The 27,653-nt window shown below is 46.8% G+C and overlaps 1 protein-coding gene across 6 annotated transcripts in view; it reads left to right on the plus strand.

Moving 5' to 3' along the window:
* The window catches only part of abcc8 (ATP-binding cassette, sub-family C (CFTR/MRP), member 8), a 362,311-nt gene that overhangs the window by 45,035 nt on the left and 289,623 nt on the right, over positions 1–27,653 (plus strand). For all 6 annotated transcript variants that reach the window (XM_038807799.1, XM_038807798.1, XM_038807800.1 and 3 more), the window contains one exon: positions 7,297–7,463. In XM_038807799.1, coding sequence (XP_038663727.1) covers positions 7,297–7,463 — 167 coding nt within the window. The remainder of the gene's footprint in view (positions 1–7,296; positions 7,464–27,653) is intronic.

Below are 27,653 nucleotides of genomic sequence, written 5' to 3' on the forward strand. Positions count from 1 at the left end.
TTATTTACAACAATACTTAAATAGCCCCAATAGTTCACTATTGGTTCTCCCTCTAGCCATACTATACTGGCCAGCTCTATTTATAAAGCTGAATGGTTAATGATTGACCCGTTCCCTTATCCAGAAAGCTCATGTCCCCCAAGATTCATGGGGTAACCAATTGTCCACAGCCAATAGGATCCAGGCAGATTTCAAAAGCGGGGAACCTTTCCTATTCATGAACATCAGGGGCTGCTGCCGAGGAGCTCTCAAAGCCACATGTGTGCAATTGATTACACCCTGTATTCCAGGGAAGCCTGAGATTGCTGCAAACTCTGGAAATCTAACATCCTGGCTAATTTCATTGAGTATGAACTTCACATAATGATGACTCACTGTCGAGGGTATCTCTCATCTCCTTGATACATTTATGTGTTGAGGACTGCGAAATGTCACAAAGATCCCCTGTGAAAACATTGAACATGGCGGTACCCTTCAGGGGTAAGATCAGGGAATGTCCTTCCACTCCATGGGGCATTAGATCCTCCCACAAATGTGGCAGATATGATCCACCACATCTCTTGCCAAGCATAGACGTGGACAGCGTTGTCTTTCGCTCATCTCCATATAGGAAAGTCTTTGTTGATGAAGCCTTGGTCGTGCAAATCACCTTCATGGAATGGTTCTATGTCCCTTATCCTCTGTGTACTGCTAGAGCTCTTCTGCACCATGGACCTCAGACTGGGCTTCCTCCCGAAGCTAGGCTAGGCGGTGCCTTTCTCCTCCTTCTCAATCGGATCACTACCATTAAGAAGGCAGCATTGAGGGGGATCACGTGATGTGAGTGTGGTAGCAGCTGCGGGTTTGGGAGCTGTGGCTCTGCTCATCCTTCAATCTTTGTTTTTATCCTTGTACACATCTCTTTTGAGGCTTTTTTTGGTTTACGTGTTTTTCACTATAAATCAAGATTTGTTGGTCAAGGTTTGAGCACTTTTGAGTTGAGATAATCTAGTTTAATCCTCATTGATTTTTGATGGCTGAAGGCTGTTGGGTGGGGCCTTTCTTTTGGTGGTGCACTGGCCCTTGAGAGGTTTCTCGCCCTGACAATGCAGTGCACTCCGACAGTTGGTGTTGCAGGTGGTCCACCTGATAGTCATAGCTCTACGGTGCAGGACATTAAAGCCCAATTTCAAGAGTTGTGAGGTGTATTTATAGAGGCAGTGTCAGAGCACAAGGAGGCTCTTGTAGTAGAGACAGCACAGCCTCTGCTGGAAGCCCGCCACCATATGGTTGAGTTCCTGTTGCATAGCCCCGTCATCCATTTTGAGGAGTTCCGATGAGGAAGAAAGGGAAGCAGTGAGGAGTCCGGTCGTACCTGGTGTCTCGAGTGAGATGGTGGAGAAGTTCCCAGCTGGGTTTGAGAATTGGCTGTCATGTTTCAGAATCTCTATCAGGAGGCTGGGCACCTCAAATTTGATGAAGCACATTTAATCCTGTCTCCGAGGCTTGGGTTGTGGTTGCCTTCCAACCTCTGGTTCTGTGTAGTCTTTTCCTGTTGTCAGTCAAGAGCAGTTGGGGTCACCTGAGCCACTGGGCCAACACCCCTGGCTGGGGCTTTGGTAGTTGACCGCCTTGGCTCGGTTGATCAACATGTTGGAAGTAATGAGGTTCATGCTCCAATTGTTGGAAGATACTGAAGAACGCTCTCCCTGTCAGATGCTGCTTTATCCTTGATGTCTACTTTCCTTTCGCGCCAGTGTAGTGATCTTTATCCTGATGACTGCCTCGTCCCTCAGTTGCTATCCTGAACTTTACTCCCTGACAATCATGTTGTTGGCTGTTAATGTTGTCATTTTGTCTGTTTGCAAAGAAGTAAATATTTTGCGTGTGATTGCCTTTTTAAAATATTAATTTTACCCAATTATTTTTTCCCAATTAAGGGGCAATTTAGGATGGCCAATCCACCTACGCTGCACATCTTTGGGTTGTGGTGCTGAGACCCACTGTAGGAATTAGTCAGTTCCCCCTTAGCACTGGGGTTCTCGAATGTTGTTTTGTTCTTCTGCCATTGTGTTTTGTAGCTATGGGTGAGATTTGGGTCTATATTGTGGCCTGTATCCTGTTTGTGTACAAGCAGGTCATTTTTCCGTGGAAGGAACATGTTGGAAATTATATCCCTGCATCGTCTGGTCTTACTGGTTCTCAATTATGTAATGACTATTGTTCTGTGCTTACCCTTGATACTGATAACTATCTTTCTGACCTTTCTGCTTTTGTTTGTTTGATGCAAATTTTCTGTAAAAAAATTGGAAATCCTGATAAATAGACATTTTGTTAAAAAGGCAGCATTGACTGCAAGCTCCAGTATTCAATCCTCCTTCTCCCTGTAGACTGAGAGATGCAACAGATTAATGAACACTGGGCAGATTTAGTTGACCTCTCCCTCACAAACAGAAAGTCACTGCCACATCTCAGAGCTACGTCTGTGCTACTCACATTCACTAATATAGCCTTGTAACTGAGGCATAAACACACAGATCTAGGTGACCAAGATGACAACCCTGAAACTTGACACCTCAATCTAACTGAGGTTGACAGAGGTTTGGACACATGCATGAAATGTGGCACCTTACCAAAGGCACTCATGCAATCTCCGATCTGGTGTACTGATTGCGAGCAACTTGCACTTTGGCAATGACTGGATGCCAGTCGGCACGTTACCATGCCAACTGGAGAAAGCACATCAGAGGCTTTCATTGATGATCTGGCAGATGCAGCACCTGTGCTTTCTTTATGGTTGCCTGCATTTTCCATTCTCACATAAATCTCTTTAAAGTTCAAATGAGCGACTGTGTTGTGAAACCAGTGACTCCTGCAGTCTCCTGTTAAAACTCAACAAAGGGCAGTGGCTCCAATTGCTCCTTCTCAAGGAATGCTTCCTCTTTTCTCTCAGCTCTGACTCTATTGCAATGTTGGGACTCTAAGCAGTTTGAGGGTGGCTGATGAAAAGTCCCCTTAGTCGAGCCGTGGTCTCCTACCACACTGCCTCAGACTCCTCGTGCAGAATCTTTTCAAGTTTTGATGTCAAACTGCCGCAATAACTTCGGGCTTTCAAGATGGTGGTGACGCATTTTCATTTCGAGACCAAATTTGACCCTCTCCTTGTCAGTGTTACCCTCTTCCTGGAACCTCACAATGTGCAGGTGGAGCTCCCTTCGTTTATTCTCCAGTCTCCCTCAGACATCGTGGACCTCATTGTCAAAGTGGTGGGTATTCCAGTTCTTACCACTGAACCCATCACTGTTGAATTCCGCATGCCTCATGTTCCTTTTTTACTGAAGGCAGTAACCCTCTCCCTTTTTCCCTGAGCCTTTGGGTAAATCAGCCTTCATGTGTCACATGTACACATCCCAGTGGGTAGGCTGTTATTTTAACCCGGCTGGTTAAAGGGCAGGAAGGAAGGGGGTGTACATGATGGTAGGTAGTCTCTCCAAGATCCTGAGGCCCCATGTGGCACCTCCTTCGCACGTGCACCTCCTCGGCCTGTTGGGCGGCCGGCTCTTCATCCTGGACGGCTGCCTTCTGTTCCTCTGGGGCAGGCTCTGCTGCTGCAGCTTCCTCCTCCTCGAGCAGCTCCAGCTCGTACAGCCGCAGGACATTTCCAGGGCTGCGATCACTGGGAGGAAGTCCACCATTGCAGGTTGAATTCTAATATCCATTGTCTGCAAGCTGTGAAAAGCCGACATGTTATCGTGGTCCGTACCCCCATGCCCAATCTAGTCCACCAGGCTACATGGCGGCCCCGGTTGGCACTGTAGGCTCTGCCCCCACATGTTTTTCCCCCCCGCACCATATCCGCACCTCTGGCCCTGTCGTTGCTCGGCACCATGGGAGCCTCTGACCCTGGCGCCCGTCCCTGCTGCTCGGGGTACCATTGGGTGCCGCTGCCCTTGCAAGCGGTACGCTCCGCAGCCCCCATCCGGCACCCCTCTGGGGTTACAGTGGGCATTGCCCTTGAGTGGACCGCATGATGCCATGCAGGCGGGTGGCAGCTGGGTGGGGGGGTATGGAGGAGGATGGTGTGCGGGTGGGGGCACCCATCCGGCCGCTGTCACTCTGCAGAACCAGGGGCAAGGTGGGTAGTCAGTGGGTGCGCAACGAGATGGCTACCTTACAGGCCACGGCAATGACTGTCCGTGACTGGCCACCGCCCCAGTCCCGTGGAGAGTCACCCCAGCCACACAACCCATTCCCTGGTCACCACTCCCTCTGAAGGATGGAGTGGGCATTGCTGCCCTAATTGGTCTTTGAATTGATTTCAGAGGGCATTTGACAGTCAACCATACTGCTGTTGTAGTCCTGCCCCAGTAAAGACAGCAGATTGCCTCTGTAAAAGACATTAATGAACTATCTCAGTCTGTACAATAATCGATGATAGTTTCATGATCACCATTACTGTGGCTATTAATTTAGAGTCCAGATTTATGAATCTTTGAAATTCCTTAAAAATCCTTGAGAAGTTGAAAACCTTTTAATTCATTTAATTTCACAGTCCAGTACCTTTGATTAGCCTTTGACTGACAACTTAATGGTTTTTACACAGCAGGAACTTTGTTTATTTATCTTTCTCTTCATGTTTACATGCATCTGAAATCCCCCACTCCCCATTATTCCTAACCACAATGTTTATAAACATCCTTGTTCTGCTCGACAGCTGCAGGCAACTTCAAAGCAGCTCAGTGCTTTCAGATCCTCTTTTCTAACTACAGAGTTTAGGTGTTAATAAACATTGGTCTGCTGTGTAAAAATTATTAAGCCATCAAATCAAAGGTCTAGACTGTGAAATTGAATGAAAACAAAGGTTTTCAAAGGCGTTCAAGGGATTGCAAAGATTTTGAGCTTGCTAGCAAGACTCGGAGATGTGAAAAAATACAGTGTTAAAAGCATGGGGCTGAGTGAGCACCTGTGGAGAAAGGGAAAGTACTTGAATATTCCTGGGTTGCATCAACAATGAACTGATGGGTCTGCTCTGCAGCTCTCAAACAGAACAGTTCAAAGTTGCCAGGCTGCACCTGCAGCTCATACAGGCTCCAAAAAGGAAATATCCCCTAGTGAAACTGACTTCTGTCAGTTCAAGGAGTCATCCCACATCTGCAGCTTCTGAGAGAGAGAAATGGGAATCCATTCTGTAGAATGGAGTGCTGCTATGATTTGGAACCCTCCCAGGTGTCCAGGGGCATGGAGATTTTAGTGACCAGGACACTGCAAAACTTTCACAGTACACAAACAAGAATGATGATTTTGATCGGAGAGCTGCCTGAAATCACCATGCCAAGAGTGATCATCAGGTTTCCCAGGACGAGAGGGGGCAGTCCAGTCTCCATCACAGGAGACTGAGGTCAATCCTTTGCACCCAGCCGCGGCCACCCAACCTCCAGGACCCCTGGGGGCCCTCCCTTTGCAGCCTGGAAGTGGCAGAGGGGCACAAGAGCACTGAATCTACCTCCTTGAACGCTGGGATTGGGGCGCCAAGTTGGTGAAGACGGGCTGGCCGGTATGCATACTTTAAAATACTACAGGTGGTTGAAATGTGATCTAGATCATGCTCAGCCATCCGACAGGAATCACCCCATTGTTCCTGACTGACATTTTTTGAGAGGATTTGCTCAATATTTACATAGTTACAGATGAGAGAGAAAGTTTTGTTTGATTGACATCTCTACTACCATGTAATGCTGCTGTTTCTTTGAGGAGTTTTTCCCCCTGCCTGTGTGTTTACTTACACAATGATAAGACATGTGAAGCTGAGAAAAGCTTTTGATACTGACACTATGAACGTATGTGGCTAATTGACACTTATAAGAGGTTATAAGCGAAGCCACTTTTTCCTCAAAGGATCTCTTCTAAGCTTATTATGTCAGTTCCAGAATGTTTCAAAGACTTCTCAGGCTAGCCTATTGCCCATTGGTTCTGCACATAGTGGATACTCTAAGAATGGGCATGGAGAATGCATAGAGCATGGGAAGGATATGTGAGATATGGGGGTCATGGAGGTGGCTTGTGGGATCGGTGGGTGGATGAGGGTAAGGTTTTGAGGGACTGACGTTCATCATTATAATCGGGTGAATATCCTGTTAAACTAAACGTTGCATTCCAGCCGGCTGGCTGCACCATCCATTTATGTTGCTGCCTCAGGCCGGCCTGCATCCCTCTCCTGCCTCCACGAAACAAAAATATGGCAGTGGGGACTGCGAAGTTGGCAAATTTCCTGACTCCCAATTCCCATCTCCCTCACGAAAATCCATCAATCAGGTAGCATGCAAGTGTATTTAAATCCAGAAAGCATATCATGCAGTGAATGTTGTTTCCGAGATAAAGCTATTCAGGAACATCGAGGAGCTTTGAGGAAGATGTGGCTAAAAAGAGCGATTGCCATTGAAATACATTACTTTATAATAAAGAACTTTGGATGCAATCTTGTGTAACATCCCATCAATTGGCGAATGACTGACTCCATGCATGTTGCCATTGAAATCTCTGCACAATTCACTGTCCTACATGAACTGTTGAGGATTTTATTCTGTTGTATTTACGGGCAATATTTGGTCACATTCCCAGGAGATGTCAAGGTTAAGAGAATGAACTGATTAAGTGCGTCTAATCCAATGAAGGACTTTGGCAGGGTACATAACAAAAAGCTGCTCCTTCTGTTACTTTCATTGTCAGGAGCTAGGAATGAATTGCTATGACAATATCTAGGGTGTGATTATTTTTAGTTCTGACACCAGAATACATAACACTTTGGGAGTTGGAACTAAGATATTCAGAGTCAGGATAATTTAAACATTTTTTAAATTAAAAAAACACAGTTAAAAAAATTAAAATATAAATCCATGTAATAACATTTTTGTTTCTCATAAACGGGGCATAGATGCTAACCATAACTGGAAAATAAGATTAATTACAGAGAAAGTGGATTAAAAAGGGCAACAAAATGGATTGACTAACAAAAGGGCTTGATGGGCCAAATGGCCTACTTCTGTGCTTGTGTTTCTATTTGAGAACTTCTTTAATACAGTAAGGGATTTGAAAAATTAACAATCAAACAGCACAGATTTGCAGATGTTAAAGCAATGATTAAATCTTGATGTGTGTCACTTAAAGGCTTTTCTTTGAAATGACATGGTTTCACAGGCACAAGACCTGATTTATGGGCTCAGTTGTGCACAGATGTTAATTGTTGTAACTGTTGAATTACGAGTTTAATTAGCTTTGTATTTTGAAGTTTGATATCGATTATGTGTGTTTGTTTTGCAGCTTTGCTGGTCTACTGGACTTTAGCATTCGTTACAAAAACTGTCAAATTTGCCAAGTTTTGTGAGCATGGAATTGGACTAAGCCAACTCCGATTCTGCATTGCAGCACTATTGGCCATACTGTATGGTATGTTATTGGCCGTGGAAGTCAATGTCATCAGAGTACGGGTAAGCAGGCAGCCATTCTTTATCCTTTTTCAATGTTCTTCCCCATGTCCAAAGGCAGTGTGGCATCCAGCCTTCACCACCTCATCCAAATGACCCTTCTGGATTTAAAACACCACATAGTGAGGATCAGCAGGCTACTGATTCCAGGGGAATCTCAAGTCCAGTTCCTCATCCACCATCCATGCACTTGCGTTTTCATGAGGTAGTCACAATTAGCCATCGGAAAAGGGCAAGGCCAATTTAGCCCCTCGAGCCCATTCTAGCCACCATTCAATAAGGTAATGGTTGATCTGTTTCACAGCACTAACCATCTGCATTGGATCGGTTGAAGGACTTTCTCATCTGTTCAACTGTAGTGTACTTCACTCCCCAAATTGACCAGACGACACTCAGAGTTCTAGTTCAAGTTATATCGGGGGAACTGTTTACCAACACAAAGCCCACAAGCTCTCCAAACAAAGGAAAACCATAGCAACAATAATTCCAAATTAAGGGCAAATTCAGCATGGCCAATTCACCTACCCCAGCACATCTTTGGGTTGTGGGGGTGAGACCCACGCAGACACGGGGAGAATGTGCAAACTTCACACGGACAGTGACCCAGGATCGAACCCAGGACCTCAGCGCCATGAGGCAGCAGTGTTAACCACTGTGCCACTGTGCTGCCCTTAATTTAGCTTATCTTCTAAGTAATGTGCATCTATCAATCAAAAATGTATATTTACAAGGTTTAGAAATGATCTATATCTATTCACGATTAATAATTTTCTCTACTTACCTACTAACTTCCAGACATGAATAAGATAGAAATATGCCTGACCAGTGTGTACCAAATTCCTTGCCCATTGGCTCTTGTATCAGCAGACACACACGAGTTGCAGCTGCATAATGATCAATTAGATTTTAGTGTATGGACTGGATTGTGTTATCAGTCGGCAGCCAGAGACAAGGCAATTTGTGCCTTTGCAGAGATTTACTGTTTTTGCAGTCTTTGGGAATTTAGCAATTAGCAGCTTGTGTGATTATTTTTTTAAACCCTTTCCCTTGGCTAGTTAATCAATCACAGATTTAACATTATTAACTGAAAAACGTTTTTGTGGGAGAGAGTTCCACACTTTTACCACCTGTTGCGTGAAGAAATGTTTCCTAACTTCTCTCCTGAATGCATGGTTCCAATTCTAAAGGTGTGGCTCATTGACTGAGACCCACCTATCTGAAATTTGTAGATAATAAAGCAATTATTAAACCTTGATGTATGTCACTTGCAAGCATGGAGATTTTTGTTTTTTCCCGCTCCCTAGTCTAGAACATAAAAGTAACTCTAACACTGCTAGAACCATCCCAACTGGCATCAACAAATCACTGGAACACAGTGAACAGACATTTGCCATTGAATAGTGTACACATCCAGCATCCCATTGGATTATCTTGATGTACAGTATTTCAAAATCTAATAGCCGAATCATAGAATAAATCATAGAATTTACAGTGCAGAAGGAGGCCATTCAGCCCATTGAGTCTGCATCGACCCTTGGAAAGAGCACCCTATTTAAGCCCACACCTCCACCCTATCCCCTTAACCCAGTAACCCCACCGAACCTTTTTGGATACTAAGAGCAATTTAACATCGCCAATCCACCTAACCTGCACATCTTTGGATCGTGGAAGGAAACCAGAGCACCCGGAGGAAACCCATGCAGACACGGGGAGGATGTACAAACTCCGCACAGCCAGTGACCCATGCCGGGAATCGAACCTGGGACCCAGGAGTTGTGAAGCAACAGTGCTAACCACTGTGCTAGCATGCTGCCCATTATGCTACCGTGCCACCCATATCTTACAAAGGATTCAACTTTAAACTTTGCTGACATGTTTTATTTAGTAACACACGGGATGTTTCATTAGTCATCAAACTATCAGAGAAGCTATCAGGGTCCATTCATAAGTAAACTGCTAGTAAATGGGAGTTATTTTATAACCATTTCCTACTAGCTAGTGAGACTTAGCACAAATCTTAAACAAGTAATTTATTGCTTTAAAAATAATGTCATCAGAAATCTAACTTCCTCAATAATAAATAAAAATAGAAATTGCTGGTAATAATTAGTGGGTCTTTGAACATCTGTGGAGAGCAAAGCAGAGTTGGGTTGGATTTTCCAGCACTCTTGTGGCATATTATCTGGTGACAGAGGCAAGACCTTCGAGTCTCGCCGATGTCCATGGGCTTTTGTGTGCCCTGCACCATGCACCACCAGAAAACAGTGTGGGGGGGGGGGGGGGGGGGGGGGGGGGGGGGGGGGGTTTGCCATGGGTGGGACCAAACTTCAGCCAATATTTCGGGTCAAGGACCTCCCTTAAGAACCTTTCTAACCTGGCACCAGACGTCAATGATATACTTCATCTTGATAGTAACAATGACTGGTCGCACACTAATTCCTCTGGCACGTAATATAAATGTAATTACTAATGCAACCCACTTAAAGTGGGAAAGATCATGTGTTTATCGATCGGAAAAATATTACAAGATAACTGAGTGTATTTCTGAACATAGATTCTTGGTGCACATAGCATTTAGGTCACAAACATAAATCTGGAGGTAACTGACTTAAATGAGTGGAAAGAATGAATACCATGTAAAGGTGGACAGTAGATCATGCCTCAGCCAAGTTTCATTGCAAACTAAATAGAGAAGGATGACCTTTGTAAAGCTTCACTTTTCGTGGAGCCTCATCAAGCTATAGATCTGTTTCTGACTTGTACTGCCATGCTGAACACCAGGAGAAATGTTTTGTAAAGTTCTCCTTAGATCTAATCAATTTGACGAAAGAGGTAATAATGAAATAGAAGTATTCCCCTACCATAGAATGCAAAGCTTAATTTTAAGGAGCTTTAATACTCCTGGAGAGGTAGAGCAAACCTAAATATACACATTAGTTTGTAGACTCCACTATTTAATAATTAAACGGCAGGATTTATGTAATTACTAAACTTGTTTGAAATGCAGCCATAAATGTTGTGAAAATAAAAAGTACTTGCAGTTATAGAACATAGAACAGCACAGCACAGAACAGGCCCTTCGGCCCTCAATGTTGTGCCGAGCCATGATCACCCTACTCAAACCCACGTATCCACCCTATACCCGTAACCCAACAACCCCCCCCTCCCTCTTATTAGGACACTACGGGCAATTTAGCATGGCCAATCCACCTAACCCGCACATCTTTGGACTGTGGGAGGAAACCGGAGCACCCGGAGGAAACCCACGCACACAGGGGGAGGACGTGCAGACTCCACACAGACAGTGACCCAGCCGGGAATCGAACCTGGGACCCTGGAGCTGTGAAGCATTTATGCTAACCACCATGCTACCCTGCTGCCCCAAATATAGCACTTTTCTCATGCTCAGGATATCCCAAGTATTTTGCATCCAATTAATTACTTTAAAAAGCCCATAGGATACAGGGCAATTTGGCAAATTTGAGCTAAATTGGCATAGTGACAGGATGCAGAGAATGATGGGCGAAGGTTGTTTCTGTGACTGGAAGCTTGTGTCCAGCAGTGTGCGGCAGGGATCACTGCTGGGTGCCTTACTGCTTGTAGTGTACATTAATGATCTAGATGTGAATATGAGGTCTATGATCAGTAGTTTCACAGATGACACAAAATTTGGTGTTATGGTAAATAACAAGGAGGAAAACTTTAGATTACAAGATGATGTGGATGGGCTGGTCAGATGGGCAGTGTAGTGATCTCTGTATATGTTAATACATGATTAGTTAATGTGCAGTCAGTACAGGTCACTAAATGGCAACACTAACAGGACCTATATAAGAAGTTTCCCGCTCTTTCTGTAGGTTAGTGTGTGTGTAGTGCAGCTGGAGTAAAGATGTGACAGATCAGAGTGAAGTGCATTATCATAATTGTTAGTTTAATCTAATCTTAGTTAATTACATTACTAGTCAAAGTATTAAAGGGAAAGAACTCACAAATATATTATTTTATTACTTAATACATAATTTGTCATCAGCTGGAATAGTTGACTGTTTATCATCAAGTTAAATGCAATGGCAAATGAGTAATATTCATATTACATTTCTGTAATATAACACAATACCAGGTAAAAACAAGCTTTAAGAACAACTAGTAGTAAGATTAGGAAAGAAAATAAAAAGTTCCGATAACGACTGTTCGACTGTGGTAGTCCTCGCAGCAAACGGATCTTCGACGGCAAATCGATTCAATGGACCACGTGCAGGCTTCAAGACAGCTGAAAACTACCGGTAACTTAAATCTTAATTGGAAGTTATTTAAACAGCAATTCCAGCTCTATGTGGAAGCTCGTGACTTAAATACAGCCTCTGAAGCTAGACGGATAGCTCTGCTTCTGTCAATGGCAGGTCAGCATGCTATAGAAATATACAATTAATTCATATATGCTGAAGGTGAAGACTAAAGTAAATTGGAGTGATTATTGCAAAATTTGATAATCATTGCAAAATGCAAACAAATGAAACTTTGGAGTGTTTCAGGCTTCACAAATGGTTACAGAAAATCAGCGAACCAATCAATAGCTTTGTCACTGATCTAAAACTTTGGCGCAGACTTCTAATTTTGCTGGTTTATACGACTCTTTAATCAGAGATCAAATCGTTTATGGACTAAATGATGAAAGGTTAAGAGAGGCATTATTACGGCAGAATGATTTAACTCTAAAAATTGCAATAGAAAAATGTCTTTCACATGAGCAGAGGAAAAACCAATACTTGCAATTTAGCACTGAGAAAAGGGCGCGAAAGTCCACCACGAGGTTGAGAATGTTAAAATGGATGAAGGAGGAATTCAAAAGGTGGGACATGGTGCCGCTATCGCTGGCGGGTAGAGTGCAGTCCGTCAAAATGACTGTTCTCCCGAGGTTCTTGTTCCTCTTTCAGTGTTTGCCCATCTTTATCCCTAGGACCTTTTTTAGGAGGGTGACTAGCAGCATCATGAGCTTTGTTTGGACGCATGGGACCCCAAGGGTGAAGAGGGTCTTCTTGGAGCGGGGTAGAGATGGTGGGGGGCTGGCGTTACCCAATCTCTCGGGGTATTATTGGGCGGCCAATGTGTCGATGGTGTGCAAGTGGGTGATGGAGGGGGAGGGGGCAGCATGGAAACAGATGGAGAGGGTGTCCTGTGGAGATACAAGCCTGGGGGCCCTGGTAACGGTGCCGTGGCCGCTCCCTCCTACGAGGTATACCACAAGTCCGGTGGTAGCGGCTACGCTCAAGATTTGGGGGCAGTGGAGGCAACATAGGGGAGAAGTGGGGGGCTCGATGGAGGCTCCGTTAAGGGGGAACCATCGGTTCGTACCAGGGAACATTGATGGGGGTTCCAAGGTTGGCACAGAGCGGGCATCAGACAGCTGAGGGACCTGTTTATTGATGAAAGGTTTGCGAGCCTGGAGGAGTTGGAGGAGAAATTCGGGCTCCCCCGGGAAACATGTTCAGGTATCTGCAGGTAAAGGCGTTTGCTAGGCGGCAGATGGAGGGATTCCCTTCGCTTCCCGCGAGGGGGTGAGTGACAGGGTGCTTTCGGGGGTCTGGGTTGGGGAGGGGAAGGTATCTGATATCTACAAGGTAATGCAGGAGGTGGAGGAGGCGTCAGTAGAGGAGCTGAAAGCTAAGTGGGAGGGGGAACTGGGGGAACGGATCGAAGATGGGACATGGGCTGATGCCCTGGAGAGGGTTAACTCTTCCTCCTCATGTGCGCGGCTTAGCCTCATCCAATTCAAGGTGCTGCACCGGGCCCACATGTCCGGGTCTAAGATGAGTAAGTTCTTTGCGGGCGAAGACAGGGGTGTCAGGTGTTGGGGAGTCCAGCGAACCATGCCCATATGTTCTGGGCATGCCCGGCACTGGAGGAGTTCTGGAAGGGGGTGGCGAGGACAGTGTCGAGGGTAGTAGGATCCAGGGTCAAGCCAGGCCGGGGACTCGCGATTTTTGGGGTTGGGGTGGAGCCGGGAGTGCAGGAGGCAAAAGAGGCCGGTGTGCTGGCCTTTGCGTCCCTAGTAGCCCGGCGGAGGATCTTGCTACAGTGGAAGGATGCGAGACCCCCAAGGGTGGAGACCTGGATCAACGACATGGTGGGTTTTATTAAGCTTGAGAAGGTCAAATTCGCCCTGAGAGGATCGGTACAAGGGTTCTTTAGGCGGTGGCAACCTTTCCTCGACTTTCTGGCTCAACGATAGGGTACGGGGTCAGCAGCAGCAGCAACCCGGGGGGGGAAGGGGGGAAGGGGGGGGGGGGGGGGAAGGGGGGGGAAGGCGGGGGGGGTGGGGTGGGAAACGATGACTATGTTTGCTTATTTAATTTTAATTTATTTTTAAGTTTTCTTGTTGTTTACTGGGTTTGGGAGGGTGGGGGGGGGGGGGGCGTGATACCTGCGTTGATACGGTCTTGGGGGTGTTACAGTTATTATGGGGTTATATTGTTGCTTTTCATTGTTGTTATATTTTCTGTAAAAAATTCCAATAAAAATTATTTTAAAAAAAAGAGAATGTTAAAATGGTGTCTCAGGCAGTAAAGAAGCACATTCGGGATGGCAGCTATCTTGCGCGCGAACTCGGAACATACGCAGTTCGTTCAGAAATGCAAGACTCAACAGAAAACGTCTGCGCATGTGCAAACATCACTCATGAGTTAGTGAGACGATGACATGACATGCTACAGATGTGGTTACACCCACTTATAAGGGGATTGTCCTGCTCAAGGAAAACGGCTGGGACTTGGAATGTTGCTTAGTTGCTATATTTGCTGACTGTGAGTAGGAAATAAACTACTTTTAACTTACCTTTTTGGGGTACTTCATTGAATATAATAGGGATAAACACCTGAAAAGAGAGGAATTTTAGGGCTATGGTGAAAGGGCTAGAGAGGGGGACCAGCCGAGTCGCTTTTGAGAGAGCTGGCATGGACACAATGAACCAAATATAAACCTTGTGTGCTGTAACAACTCTATTCTTTGTTTCACCTCACAGTGTACTGAGGGTGAGCACTAATGCCCAATCCTCTGGCACTGCTGCTCTTGGCAAAACATTGCCTGAGAGCAATCCAGGACAGCTTCCTCTCTCTTTTAGGGAAACTAATGTAACCTACTGTGTAAGCTACCCACCATCCAATCAACATCAGTGACATTGTAATGAGATAATGTACAATGTGCTTTTCCACCATCCCATATTTTCGGGTCCAATTCATTTTCATTTTAAAGAATGCTGTACATCTTTTTAAAATCACTCAATGTTTAACAAAACACAATCCAATTTAAGCCAATATGCCTTTCTAAAAGTTGGCCAATAACGGCTTAAGCATCACTTAATACATTTGTGTTAGTTCTTGCTTGAGCTATTTTAATGTGGTGATTACTACGTCAAAATAAACAGATTAATTATACCATAGAATGGCACAGACAGGCACTTAAACAAATTTGTGAAGCAGTGTGATAAAAATAGGACATGGAGAAATTAATATTCTTTAAAATACAGGATTTGATATCTGCGCTTTCATTTGTACTGAGTCCCTGATCTCTGTTGGTGGTATTATGTGGAGGAGAAAGCGGAGGAAGCAGTGACATGCTTTCTCACCGGGTATAGAAACCCATGTTCCTGTTACAGAATTTAAGGTACAGAGCAGCATTGGCTAAGGCCTGGTAACATGCTGCTTCTGTGTATTTTTGATGGCGAGGAATGGGAAAATATGGCCAGAATTCCAAGCTCCACCACCAGCGAGCTTTTTAGTGGGAGACCGTGAAATTGAAGACAGAATTATTTCCGTGTTCTTACCTGCTCCGTCCCAGATTTACACTGGGCTGCTGTTATAACCTGCCTGCTTACCATTGGCTGGGGACTAATGACAATCCCACAATCCTTTGGGAATATGAGCTTCCCCAATGGGGGGGGTGGGGGCGGAGAAATCATTAGCAGATTCCCTGCATAAATAGAGCTGGCCAGTTTGGAACCAGCCAGAGAGAGGAGTGAGCAGCAAGGGAAGCTGCTGCCGCTGCTGCCGCTGCTGCCGCTGCTGCCGCTGCTGCCGCTGCTGCCGCTGCTGCCGCTGCTGCCGCCGCTGCCGCCGCTGCCGCCGCTGCCGCCGCTGCTGCCGCTGCTGCCGCTGCTGCCGCCGTCGCCGCCGTATCCTTAAAACTCGTGCTGGATTCTTCGTGGCCCTCACAAAAGCTGCCAATATCTCAGATGGGAGGCCCGCCTTGGTCCTTAAGTGGCCAAGTAATGGCTATTTAATGGGCCATTTACCACCCTGTCTCAATTTTTAGGCTGGTGGGTGGATTGATCTTGTGTGAGGGAAGCCCAAACATTAACGGACATAGATCTTGGGCAGGAAGAGGTATGCAGACCATCAGACCTGAAGCAGTCTGACTTCAGGAGTGGGCTTCTGATGAAGGAGTGGGTGAACGCCTCCATCAGAAGCCCCTTCTTGAAGTTAGATCCCTTCAGGTCTGATGGTCTCCGTTCCCCTCTCCCACCCCCCTTATCTTTCTTGTGAGATCCTGATTGCCCCTTTATGCACGACACCCCCCCCCCCCCCCCCTTCCTCCTGATGCCCACCAGGCTCTGCCTACTCTACCCTCCGCGCCCTGTCCTGGAACCACTTGAATTTACTTTGGTCTCAGCCGTCCAGACTTAGTGTCTGGCATCCTCATGTACTTCCTCTTCAGTACTCTGCAGCCCTTGTTGCTGCAGGGACTGGAGAGGCTACCAGCCAATCAGATTGGTCAGCAGCTCTATAAGGTGGGACTTCGAACGCAAGTGAGGGGCGGAAGTTCCCCCTACAGCCACATAACATTTATTTGACATGAAATGACTGTGGTGCACTCAGAGGGGCGGGGACACTGTTCAGATGGTGGAAAGCATTATGTAAGGTGATTTCTAAGTGACAAAGGAAAATAGTAACGCTTTGGAAAGCAAAGTAAATAATTGTTAAACAAAAATACAAGGAAATAGACCCACAAAACTGAGAACTCCCTGTGCAAGGGATAAACATTTGAAGAAGAGACAGATTTTGGATGTGATTCAACGGAATCTCGTGAGGCCTCACAATCTGGATCTCGCTCTCATTGCGTATGATCCAGATCAGCATATATATAAATGAGCCGTACGGCCGCGCCTGGGAGACCTCGCCAGGGTGCCATTCAGTAGTGGTTCACACAATGGACTTGGGAGGGGTCTCTCTGGCCATTGGAAACCCTTGGGTGGTCAGGGCAGGGCAGCATGGCACACTGGCTCTCCTGCTGGCACTCAGGCACCTTAGCACTGTCAGCCTGGCACTCTGGCAGTGACACCTGAGCACCCAGGCAGTGCAAAGATGGCACTACCTGAGAAGCAGGGCACTGCCGGGGTGCCAGGTTGGCAGTGCTAGGGATCAGGCCTATCATAGAATTTACAGTGAAGAAGGAGGCCATTCGGCCCATCGAGTCTGCACCAGTTCTTGGAAAGAGCACCCTACCCAAGGTCAACACCTCCACCCTACCCCCATAACCCAGTAACCCCACCCAACACTAAGGGCAATTTTGGACACTAAGGGCAATTTATCATGGCCAATCCACCTAACCTGCACATCTCTGGACTGTGGGAGGAAACCGGAGCACCCGGAGGAAACCCACGCAAACACAGGGACGATGTGCAGACTCCGCGCAGACAGTGACCCAAGCCGGAATCGAACCTGGGACCCAGGTGCTGTGAAACAATTGTGCTATCCACAATGCTACCGTGCTGTTCCAGCTATACGGGAGGGGGGAGGCCTTACAGGTAGAGGAGATGAGGGGGGGTTCCCTGGGAGCTCCCTAAGGTTGCGGGGGTGAGGGGTGGTTGAAAATCAGGAGCTGGGGGCTTGAAGGGAGTGGGACGAAAGACCAGGACTGCCTTCCAAAATGGTGCCTCGAGCTCGCCAGCAGAAAATCGCAGAAAAGTGCTGCCTCAGCGGAAAGAATCTCCCTGAGGCCAAAAAGAATGGCAAAGTGCCATTGAATGGCAGATATTTCTCCACTAAACTTGCCATTCAGCGGACTTCAACTCAAGTCTGCTGAATCATGCCCATAGGATTATGAGTTGAGGAGAGGGTAGCGATATTAATTTAGGATAGCTTTCGGAACAAACAATATCTGATCGATATCTGAATGGCCTCTGCACTGTAATTATTTATAGTTTTATGGGTAGAAAATAATCTGTTAACTAGAATAAAGTTTCTGAAGTTTTTCATATTTCTGTAGTTTCCATGCTGTATGTTTTCTTTATATCGTAGTTATACCCACTGGCAAATCTATGACTTCTGTTCTATGACGATTTCTTTGCATATTATCACTGGCATTTCACTGTTCCACTCCTCCATATTTTCAACCAATATTGTACAGCTAGCAGCTTGAGAGAATTGACATGACATGGATGAAAACGCATGTCCAAAAGGAATTGATTAAAATGGGTAGTCTGTGCTTGTGGTTAACTCATATATAACATATATCACATATAACAGCATGTAAGATGATCAAAATCAAAGTGAGCAGCTTTGGAGCTTGCGGAGATGATCTTAAAATGTGTCATACTACAGACAAAAACAGGCAAGTGGTATAGGACACATAAGAAAGCAAACTCCTTTATTCAAAACATGTGGGAGACAAACAGCAGGAAATTATAGCCAGATAGAAGCAATTATTAAAGATGTTATCGCACGGTACTTTAAAAAAATTCAAGGCAATCTAGTCGAGTCAATATGTTTTTGTGAAAGGGAAATTGTGTTTTTATTGGGTCACATGTCCTGCGGATAAAGGGGAACCAGTGGATGTACTGTACTGAGATTTCCAGAAGGCATTTGATAAGCTGCCATCGCAAATGTAATTGTGGAACATAAAAGCTCATGGTGTAGGGGGTAACATGTTGACATAGATTGAACATTGGATGGCTAACAGGAAACAGAGTGTTGGCATAAATTAGTAATTTTCTGTTTGGCAGGATGTGATGATTAGGATGCCACAGGGATCAGTGGTGGGGCCTCAGCTTTTACCCATTTATATAAATATCTTGGATGAAAGAACTGAAGGAATGATTGATAAATCTGCTGTTGACACAAAGACAGGTAGGAAAGTAAATTGTGAAGGGGATGTAATGAAGCTACAAAGGGACATCGATAGGTTAAATGAGTTGTCAAAAATATGGCAACGGGAGTCTGAAGGTGAGAAAATGTGAAATTCTTCATTTCAACTAAAGAATAAAAAGAAGCGTATAATTTAAATGGTGATAGACTGCAGAGATCTGAGATTCAGAGGGAGCAGAGTGTCCTGGTGCATAAATCACAAAAGGCTGGTATTAGGTACAACAAGTAATTCGGAAAGCGAATAGAATATTATCATTTATTGTGAGGGGAATTGATTACAAAAGTAGGGAGGTTATGCTTCAGTTGTACAGCGCATTGGAGTGACCACATCTGGAGCATTGGTCTCCTTATTTAAGTAAAGGCGTTAGAAGCAGTTCAGAGAAGGTTTACTGCACTAATACTAGACATGGGTCGGTTGTCTTGAGAGGAAAGGTTGGACAGGTTAGGTTTGCATCCACTAGAATTTAAAAGAGGAAGAGGCAACTTGATCCAAACATTTAAGGTCCTAAGTGGTATTGACAGGGTGGTTGTGAGGAGGATGTTTGCTCTTGTGGGAGAATCAAGAACTAGGGGTTCCAGGGATTTCCAGTCCCGCCTGCTTGTGACTGGAAATTCACACAGCAGGGTCCACGGACCTTTGCTTGTTCATTAAATTCTCTGCGACGATTCCCACGCCGGGTGAGACTGCAGGATTTAGGCCAACAGGTCACTCTTTTAAGACAGAAATGAAAATTGTTTTTTCTCAGGGGGTCGTGCAAGTCTTTGCTTCCACAGCCTTTTCAGGAAGGTAGTTCCCGAATACACTTTGAATACACTTAATCAAGATAGATTCAATCAAGATAAATTCTTGATTAACAAGGGGGAGGGGGGGTGAAAAGGGCAGCACGGTGGCACAGTGGATAGCACTGCTGCCTCACAGTGTTGCGGTCCCAGATTAGATCCCGGCTCTGGGTCACTGTCCGTGTGGAGTTTGCACATTCTCCCTGTGTTTGCGTGGGTTTCGCCCCCACAACCCAAAGATGTGCAGGGTAGGTGGATTGGCCACACTAAATTGCCCCTTAATTGGAAAAAAATGAATTGGGTACACTAAATTTATTTTAAAAAATAAGGGGGGTGAAAGGTTATGGAGGTAGGCAGGAATGAGGGGTTGAGATCACAATCAGATCAGCCATGATCTACTAGAATGGCAGAGCAGGCTCGAGGGGCCGAGTGGTCTACTCCTGCTCCTAATTCACATGTTTGTATGTAAAGTAGGACACAAAATTGCTCAAGGAGTTGGAGTTTTAATTTGTGTAATTAGGTTTGGGTTGGTTTGGGTGTAGGAATGGGGAAGGTACTGGCAGAAACTTTGAGTAGATTTTCCTCATGGCATTAGAAGAGCTGAATTGAACTGAAATAGAGCAGCATTGTTTATGAAAGGGACAGGTTTGGCGGTTTAATGGCCACTTTTTATTCTGTACTTTGGAGTGTACAGTAGTCTTCCCTTTGCATTGTCTTTGCAGTATGTAACACCTGCTTTAAGATAAATGAATAATCTATAACCCTCCTCATGTTTTTGCATTTGGTATGGTTGCCTCTGCATTCAGTTAAAAATAAATCTACTTTTTTCTAGGTGTCTGATGTGAAAGTTTAGAACTTAAAGGGTTATTTGTGCCCATGTATTATTTAACTTTACTAATCGGATGTTGTATTTGGTCTGTCATGTGTATTTTATCCAGTTATTACTCAATTTGAAAAGAATCAAATGTCAATGCACTGATCCACACCATAGGTCAGGGCACTGTAGCACAGTTTTCAGTTTGCATTCTCTTTCGAGGTTATTCCCCACTGGGAGTACCAAATCAGTGAATTTATCTTTTGGTGCTGTGGATCTTCATCCATGTCAGAGTTGGAGTTTTATGCCCCTCCGGTCCCTCCACCAGCTCTGCGACCGTAGGGTGGGGTGTAAAATTGAATGGAATGGTTGACGCTGCCGTACCCATTGGCCTCCCACCACAGCTGTATTTTGCCAGTGGCAGGGAGATGGTGGATGGCCAATTGTGGCAGTTATGTGGCAAATTAATGAGCATGTCAGGCCATTTGCTGCCACTGCTGGTATTTCACCTGTGGTAGGGCGGCCCTGAAGCTTAACAGAAAACAAGCCAGCCTGGTGTCTGTCAATCCTGGCGATTGTTGCTTAAGGCTGCGTTTAAACGTTTGCACAGCTCGCTCCGTGAAACCATGTGAAGCAGGGTGGTGTGGGGCGGTACGAATATGCCGCACCCCTTTTGCCTTCAGAAACCCAGAAAACTCTCATTCATGAGAGTTGGGGCAGCACGGTAGCATGGTGGTTAGCATAAATGCTTCACAGCTCCAGGGTCCCAGGTTCGATTCCCGGCTGGGTCACTGTCTGTGTGGAGTCTGCACGTCCTCCCCCTGTGTGCGTGGGTTTCCTCCGGGTGCTCCGGTTTCCTCCCACAGTCCAAAGATGTGCGGGTTAGGTGGATTGGCCATGCTAAATTGCCCGTAGTGTCCTAATAAAAGTAGGGTTAAGGGGGAGGTTGTTGGGTTACGGGTATAGGGTGGATACGTGGGTTTGAGTAGGGTGATCATGGCTCGGCACAACATTGAGGGCCGAAGGGCCTGTTCTGTGCTGTACTGTTCTATGTTCTATGTTCTATGAAAGGAGTGCCATTATCAGTGACAAGTACTTTAGGCAGGCCGTTTGTGCAAACCGATAAATATAATTTTGGGACGTGGTCCCTGCCATCTTGTGCACCTCAAGCTACTGCGAATGTGAGTCAATTACTATTGGGAACATGGTCCCCTGAAAAGGACCTGCAAACTCGGCTTGCAACTGTATCCATGGCCGGCCCAGCCATTCCCAATGATTCAGGGGTGCAGCTGGCAGGAACTTCTGATGCTCCTAGCAAACAGAGCATTGCTGGGCCATAGTCTCGATGTTTGCGTCGAGTCCCAGCCACCATGCTTAACTGCGTGCCAGTATTTTCATCTTGGACACACCCCGATGATTGTTGTGGAGGACTTTCAGAATTAACTCCTGTCCCTTTTCCAGGATGACTGCACAAGTACCCCTCAGCAGGATACCATCCTCCACACTAACTTCAGACAGTTTAGAGGAGTATGCCTTCAATTCACCTGGGAGTTGTCGATGCTGTTCCCCGTATAGGACCACGTGCCGAACTTTGGAAAGGATCGAGTCACACTTTTGTGATGCCATAACAGTATCAATGAAATTTAGGGTTGCGACCACCTCGTCCGTAGTGTGGATCAACAAGGTGCCAGCCGATAAAGGCAACCGGTTCAGAGCATCCGCATTCGCAAGTTGAGTCCCTGGTCTATGCTCAAAAGAAAACTTGTAAGTGGCGAGTAATAGGGCCCAGTCCTGGATGCCTGTGGAAGCAATGGGCGGAATCTCTGAAAAGTCCGAGTGAAGGTTTCTGATCAGAAACGCGTGTAGAATGACAACCAAAGACATACTGGTGAAAGTGTTTCACAACCAACACCAACACCAGGCCGTCCTTCTCCTTCTGCACAGACTTTGTTTCTGCTGCAGCCAATGTACGGCAGGCAAAAGCTATGTATGGCCGCTCCCTTCCATCCCCCATTTGGTGCAACAGAATGGCCCCAGTACCATAGGGACAAATGTTGCCAGGGCCGGCCCAAGGTACCGGCAACTCGGGCAGTCGCCCGGGGCGCCATGTGCTAGGGGGCGCCAGAGACTCGGGTCCCGCGCATGCGCAGTTGGGCCGGTGCCAACCAGCGCATGCGCGGTGGCCGCCCTCCCCCAGGGCGGCCCCCTCGGCCCCCCCCCCGCTCCCGCCCTCCCCGCTCCCGCCCCTCCCCCCTCCGCCCCCCCCCCTCCGTCCGCCCCCGCCCCCCCTCTCGGCCCCGCCTCAGTCCCGCCCCCCCCGCCTCGCCCCCCCCCCCGCCTCTGCCCCCCCACCTCTGCCCCGCCCCCCCGCCTCGGCCCTGCCTCGGCCCCGCCCCCTGCCCCCCCTCGCCCCCCCCCCTCGCCCCCCCCCCCCCCCCCCCCCCCGCCCTTCCGAACTTTAGCAACTATTATTGGGCGGCTAATATATCGATGGTTAAGAAGTGGGTAGTGGGGGAGGGGTCGGTGTGGGAGCAGATAGAGGCAGCATCTTGTAAGGGCACCTCTGCCGTTTTTGCCAGCGCAGTACTCCACAATCCCAGTGGTAGTGGCAGCCCTGAGGGTGTGGCGGCAATGGAGACAGCACATGGGACTGGAGGGGCAGTCGGTGTCATCACTGATCTGTGACAACCACCAGTTCACTCCAGGGGGACTGGACGGGGTCTTGAGGAGGTGGCAGCGGGCAGGGATCGAGAGATTCGGAGATCTTTTTATTGAGGAGGGTTTCCCAAGATTGGAGGAGCTAGAGGAGGAATTCGAGTTGCCGGATGGGATTGGGTTCCGGTACTTGCAAGTGCAGGATTTTTTTCGGAGGCAGGTCCCGGGTTTCCCGTGCCTCCCAATAAGGTTATACAGGACAAGGTGATGTTAAAAACAGAGGTTGGGGAGGGGAAGGTCTTGGAAATATATAAGGAACTGATGGAGTGGGAAGGGGTTCCAATAGGAGAGGTGAAGAGGAAGCGGGAGGAAGAGTTGGGAGCGGAGCTGTAAGTCGGGTTATGGGAGGAGGCCGTGAGGAGAATCAATGCATCCCCGTTATGTGCCAGGCTCAGCCTGATCCAGTTCAAGGGGGTCCACAGGACTCATATGACTGTGGGTTTTTTGAGGAGGTGGTGGACAGGTGTGGGCGCTGTGCGGAGGGTCCTGCGAATCATGTGCAGGGGGGGGGGGGGGGGGTCAGAGGCCATCGTTTTGGTCTTTGCCTCCCTGGTGGCCCGGAGACGGATTCTTTTGGGATGGAGGGACTCGGAGCCTCCAAAGTCAGGGGTTTGGGTCAGTGACATGGCAGGGTTTCTTAGGTTGGAGCAAATCAGGTTCGCCTTAAGGGGTTCGTTACAGAGGCTCGCTCGGAGGTGGCAACCGTTCATCGACTTCTTCAAGAAAAATTAGACCGTCAGGGCACGGGGGGGGGGGGGGGGGGGGTAGTTGGGGGAGGGGGAAGAGAAGGCATGGAAGTGATGAATAAGGGTGGGAAAACTAATGAAGGGAGAACCATGAGGTGGAGTAGTTGTTTGGACCATGATAGTTAGGGTTTACACTTGAGGGGCAATGGTTATGTTATTGTGAGGTTTTTCCGTGTTTGTTGGAACCTTTTGTTCAAAATGTTAAAGTTATAAATGCCTTGATAAAATATTTTCTAAAAAAAAACAAATAATGGGTGAGTAACCCAGAAAACAACAGCTGTCCTTCTACCCGCCGATAAGCTGCTTCCTGCGGCGGCCCCTATGCCCATCACGTGCTGAAAAATAGCTCAAGCAGAGGACATCCCAAAAGGCAGCTTTGTATACTTGTACAGGCCCTGGTGTGTGTTGATGGTTATGTGCTTGCAGAAGGCAAGATCCAGCTGTTGCTGCAAATAGGCATGGCTCACGCCGAGCTTTGTGAACAAATGCCCCTTAATGGCCCACAACCTTAATGGGGGCCACTCAGGGGCTGCCACGCAATTTAACTCCATGCATTTGTCCTCTTCTGTCTCATCTAAGTGGAAAGTACCGGCCCTGAGCTGGAGGCAGCCTCTACCAAGGCACCTGGACCTCCGGTTCACCCGTTGCCTGTGCTCATGTGGGGATTGGTGGCCACAAGCCGCACAATGGCCTGGTTACCCCTCTACAGACTTGGGGGAAGACTCCCGCAGGAAGGCTCGTTCTTCAGACCCTGGGTCGGGCCTTTATGACGTTCGGTCCAGGGCAAGCCGGTAGGACAGGGATGGGCCCCAGAACGGAAGGAGGTGCCCCCTAAGGCCTTCACCTCAATTCCCTGCATCTCCCTCACCCTTCGTTCTGTGCTTTCGCTGGAGAGCGCAATTTGATTGGCCTGTTACAAAGTTAGGGAAGGTTCAGCCAGCAGCTTCCTCTGCAAGACTGCGTTGTTTATGAAACAAACCAAGCAATCCTGTAACACTTCAGATAAAGTGGTGCCATATTCATAGAACTGAGCAATTCCTCACCGCCTTGATAAAAACCCGGTGATGGACTCACCTGGGATTCCCTCAATGACATTAAACCGGTACCACCGTACTATTACCGACAGGGTTGGATTACAATGTTGCCCCACCAGCTCCACAAGTTCATCTGAAGTTTTAGTGTCTGGGGCCACTCAGTAGAAAAGGCTTTGTATCACTCTAAATGTCTGTGTGCCACAGGCGGTAAGCAAAATGACTACCTGGCGTCGTTTGCCACAATATTATTGGCCCTGAAAAGGTACCCCATCCTCTGCACATTCTAATTCCAATCTTGCAGTCCGAGGTCAAACAAATCCAAATGTCCAAAAAGAGGGAGGATGGAAAAAGAAGTTCCAACCTGTATCCAAGAGATATAGGCGAGATGGCTCAGCAGCACTGATAGTGAACCAGTCTTTATCCTCGTCGCCAGTTTTGTAAGGGGCAACTAAAGCAGCCCACACCGAGTTGTAGAAAAAACAAAACTTATTTTATTTAACATGTTAACTGTTATAAACAACTCCAGTAGTTCCCTACTGGATCTTCTCTAGTTGCTGCCTGACTGGCCGACTCTATTTATACTAAGGCACACGAACTGTGTTAAGGGTACCCCGCCCCTTATTAAGGGAGCTCGTATTCTGCAAACTCCAGTGGATCAACTCTACCCCATGAGGCTCATGCAGGTTATAACAGTGGGATGGGGAGGTCGCTTCTGATCAGGCACCCTTGACAAATTAAGTTCTTTACCCGTCAGTCTCATCTCAATAAAACTCGAGAGGGATCTGTAGGTATGGTATTATTTACTTTTAAACAACTTGCAAGGCTGACCTGCTCTATAGAGACTCAGGACACATACAGTCTCCTGAAACTTCCAGAGCCGAGTGAGACCGAGGACAAAGAGATCTTCTATACATATCATTCAAATGGCATCAAGTTTCACATACAAGATTCCCATAGGTCATCCTATACACCTCCTGAACTGGCCATATATCCTGATTGGCTCACTTCACATTCCAAAACCCTGGGCCTCTTGTTACCCAGCATTCTTTTCACCATCCTCTGCACGATGCTCCCCTCCCCCCTTCCTGGCCATGCTTTGCTGAATTCCTTTGTTCGTTACCTGCTAACTCACTACCATCAGACCGGCTCTATCCTCTACATTATTCTAACTAATTATCCCATTTTGCATCCAGCTCTATCCTCTACATTATTCTAACTAATTATTCCATTTTATATCACATTCGTTTGTTCAATTCCTCACCGTGAGGTCGATAGAAGGCTGCCCTTGTGGTTGAGGCCATCTCCATGCAAATATTTCCCTGCTTCCCTCCTGAGTTCTTAGAGGCAGGACAACATGCCTCAGAGGGGAGGATGTCACAATTTCAGGTAACTAATTGCCTGAAACATGTAAAATACAGTTGTAGCTTCCAGAGCAGATGGAAACACCATCCAATTTTCTGGCTGATGGGTGGGCAACTGCCTCCACTTCAAATCCTGCCCAGATTGCATGTGCAAGTCCATGAATTTCCAACATATGTGTTTTCCATGGACTGTTGAGTTACGATAAAAGAAAATCAGAACTTTTGAACAACACTCTATAATCCCATTTCCATCATTCAATCTTTAATATATCAGAACAGCCTCAAATATTGGATTGGATTGACTGTGTTGGGACAGTCTCTGATTGTTATTTGCTACCTATCTCTCACCATATCCAGTTTCTACCATACCTAATTTTCATCCAACCCCCTGCCACTCTACCCATTTACCCACTTACATTGCCAACCTTTCTTTTTATTCGTTCACGGGATGTGGAGGTCACTGACTGGGACTGCATTTATTGCCCATCCCTGATTGATGTGGGTCTGGCGTTATATGTAAGTCAGACCAGGTAAGGATGGCAAATTTCCTTCCCTAAAGGACATTAGTCAATCAGGTGTTTATTTTTATGACAATTGACCATGGTTTCATGGTCGTCATTTGCCTTTTAATTCCAACTGCCCTGGTGGGATTCGAACCCAGGTCCCCAGAGCATTACCCTGGGTCTCTGGATCACTAGTCCAGTGGCAATACCACTTTGCCTACTCTCTTATATACCTATGTACCCAACCATTTACTTACCTTTTCACTTACACATTCATTCACCCACTCGCGAACAAGCTGAGAAACTTGGGGACCTTTAAACTTACCAGAATATGATTCTCTGAAAAGGGGGCATGGTTTCTGTGTGGAATCTCTTTGCTCCCCGTATGAGGGCTTCCTGAAGTTCCTTAGTTTCCGCCGAGGGCTTTCTGCAGGATCCTCCATCGGAAATCGGAGCCTTTCCAGCGTATGCAGGTAAGTGGGTATTTTTCTGTCTGATCAGAGTCAGACACAGGGGTCCCAACTCTGATTGGTAGTTTCGGATCAGTGTTCTTTTAGCACCTGATTTTCAAAGCAGCCAGTACTTAGAGACTTGACCACAAAGCAAAGCCGAGCAGAATCTCCGGCGGCAACGCAACCCTCCCCGATGAACTCAATGCATTCAATGCTCAGTTTGAGCAGGAAACCATCAAACCACTGTCGACTGCCCCAGCGGCCCCAGACACACTCATACCCACCGTCGCAACTTCCAAACTCAGATCGACCTTCTTGAAAGTGAACAGATGTGTTCACGGACATACATAGAACATACAGTGCAGAAGGAGGCCATTCAGCCCATCGAGTCTGCACCAACCCACTTAAGTCCTCACTTCCACCCTATAACCCAATAACCCATCCTAACCTTTTTGGTTACTGAGGGCAATTTATCATGGCCAATCCACCTAACCCGCACATATTCAACCTCTCCCTACTCCATTCCGAGGTTCCCATCTCCTTCAAGAAGACCACCATCACACCGGTGCCAAAGAAGGAGCAGGCAACCTGCCTCAGTGATTATCATCCGATGGCCTTGACATTGATTGTAATGCAGTGCTTTGAGAGGT

The sequence above is a fragment of the Scyliorhinus canicula genome, chromosome 9 (assembly GCF_902713615.1).
Source record: "Scyliorhinus canicula chromosome 9, sScyCan1.1, whole genome shotgun sequence".
Classification (NCBI taxonomy): Eukaryota; Metazoa; Chordata; class Chondrichthyes; order Carcharhiniformes; family Scyliorhinidae; genus Scyliorhinus; species Scyliorhinus canicula.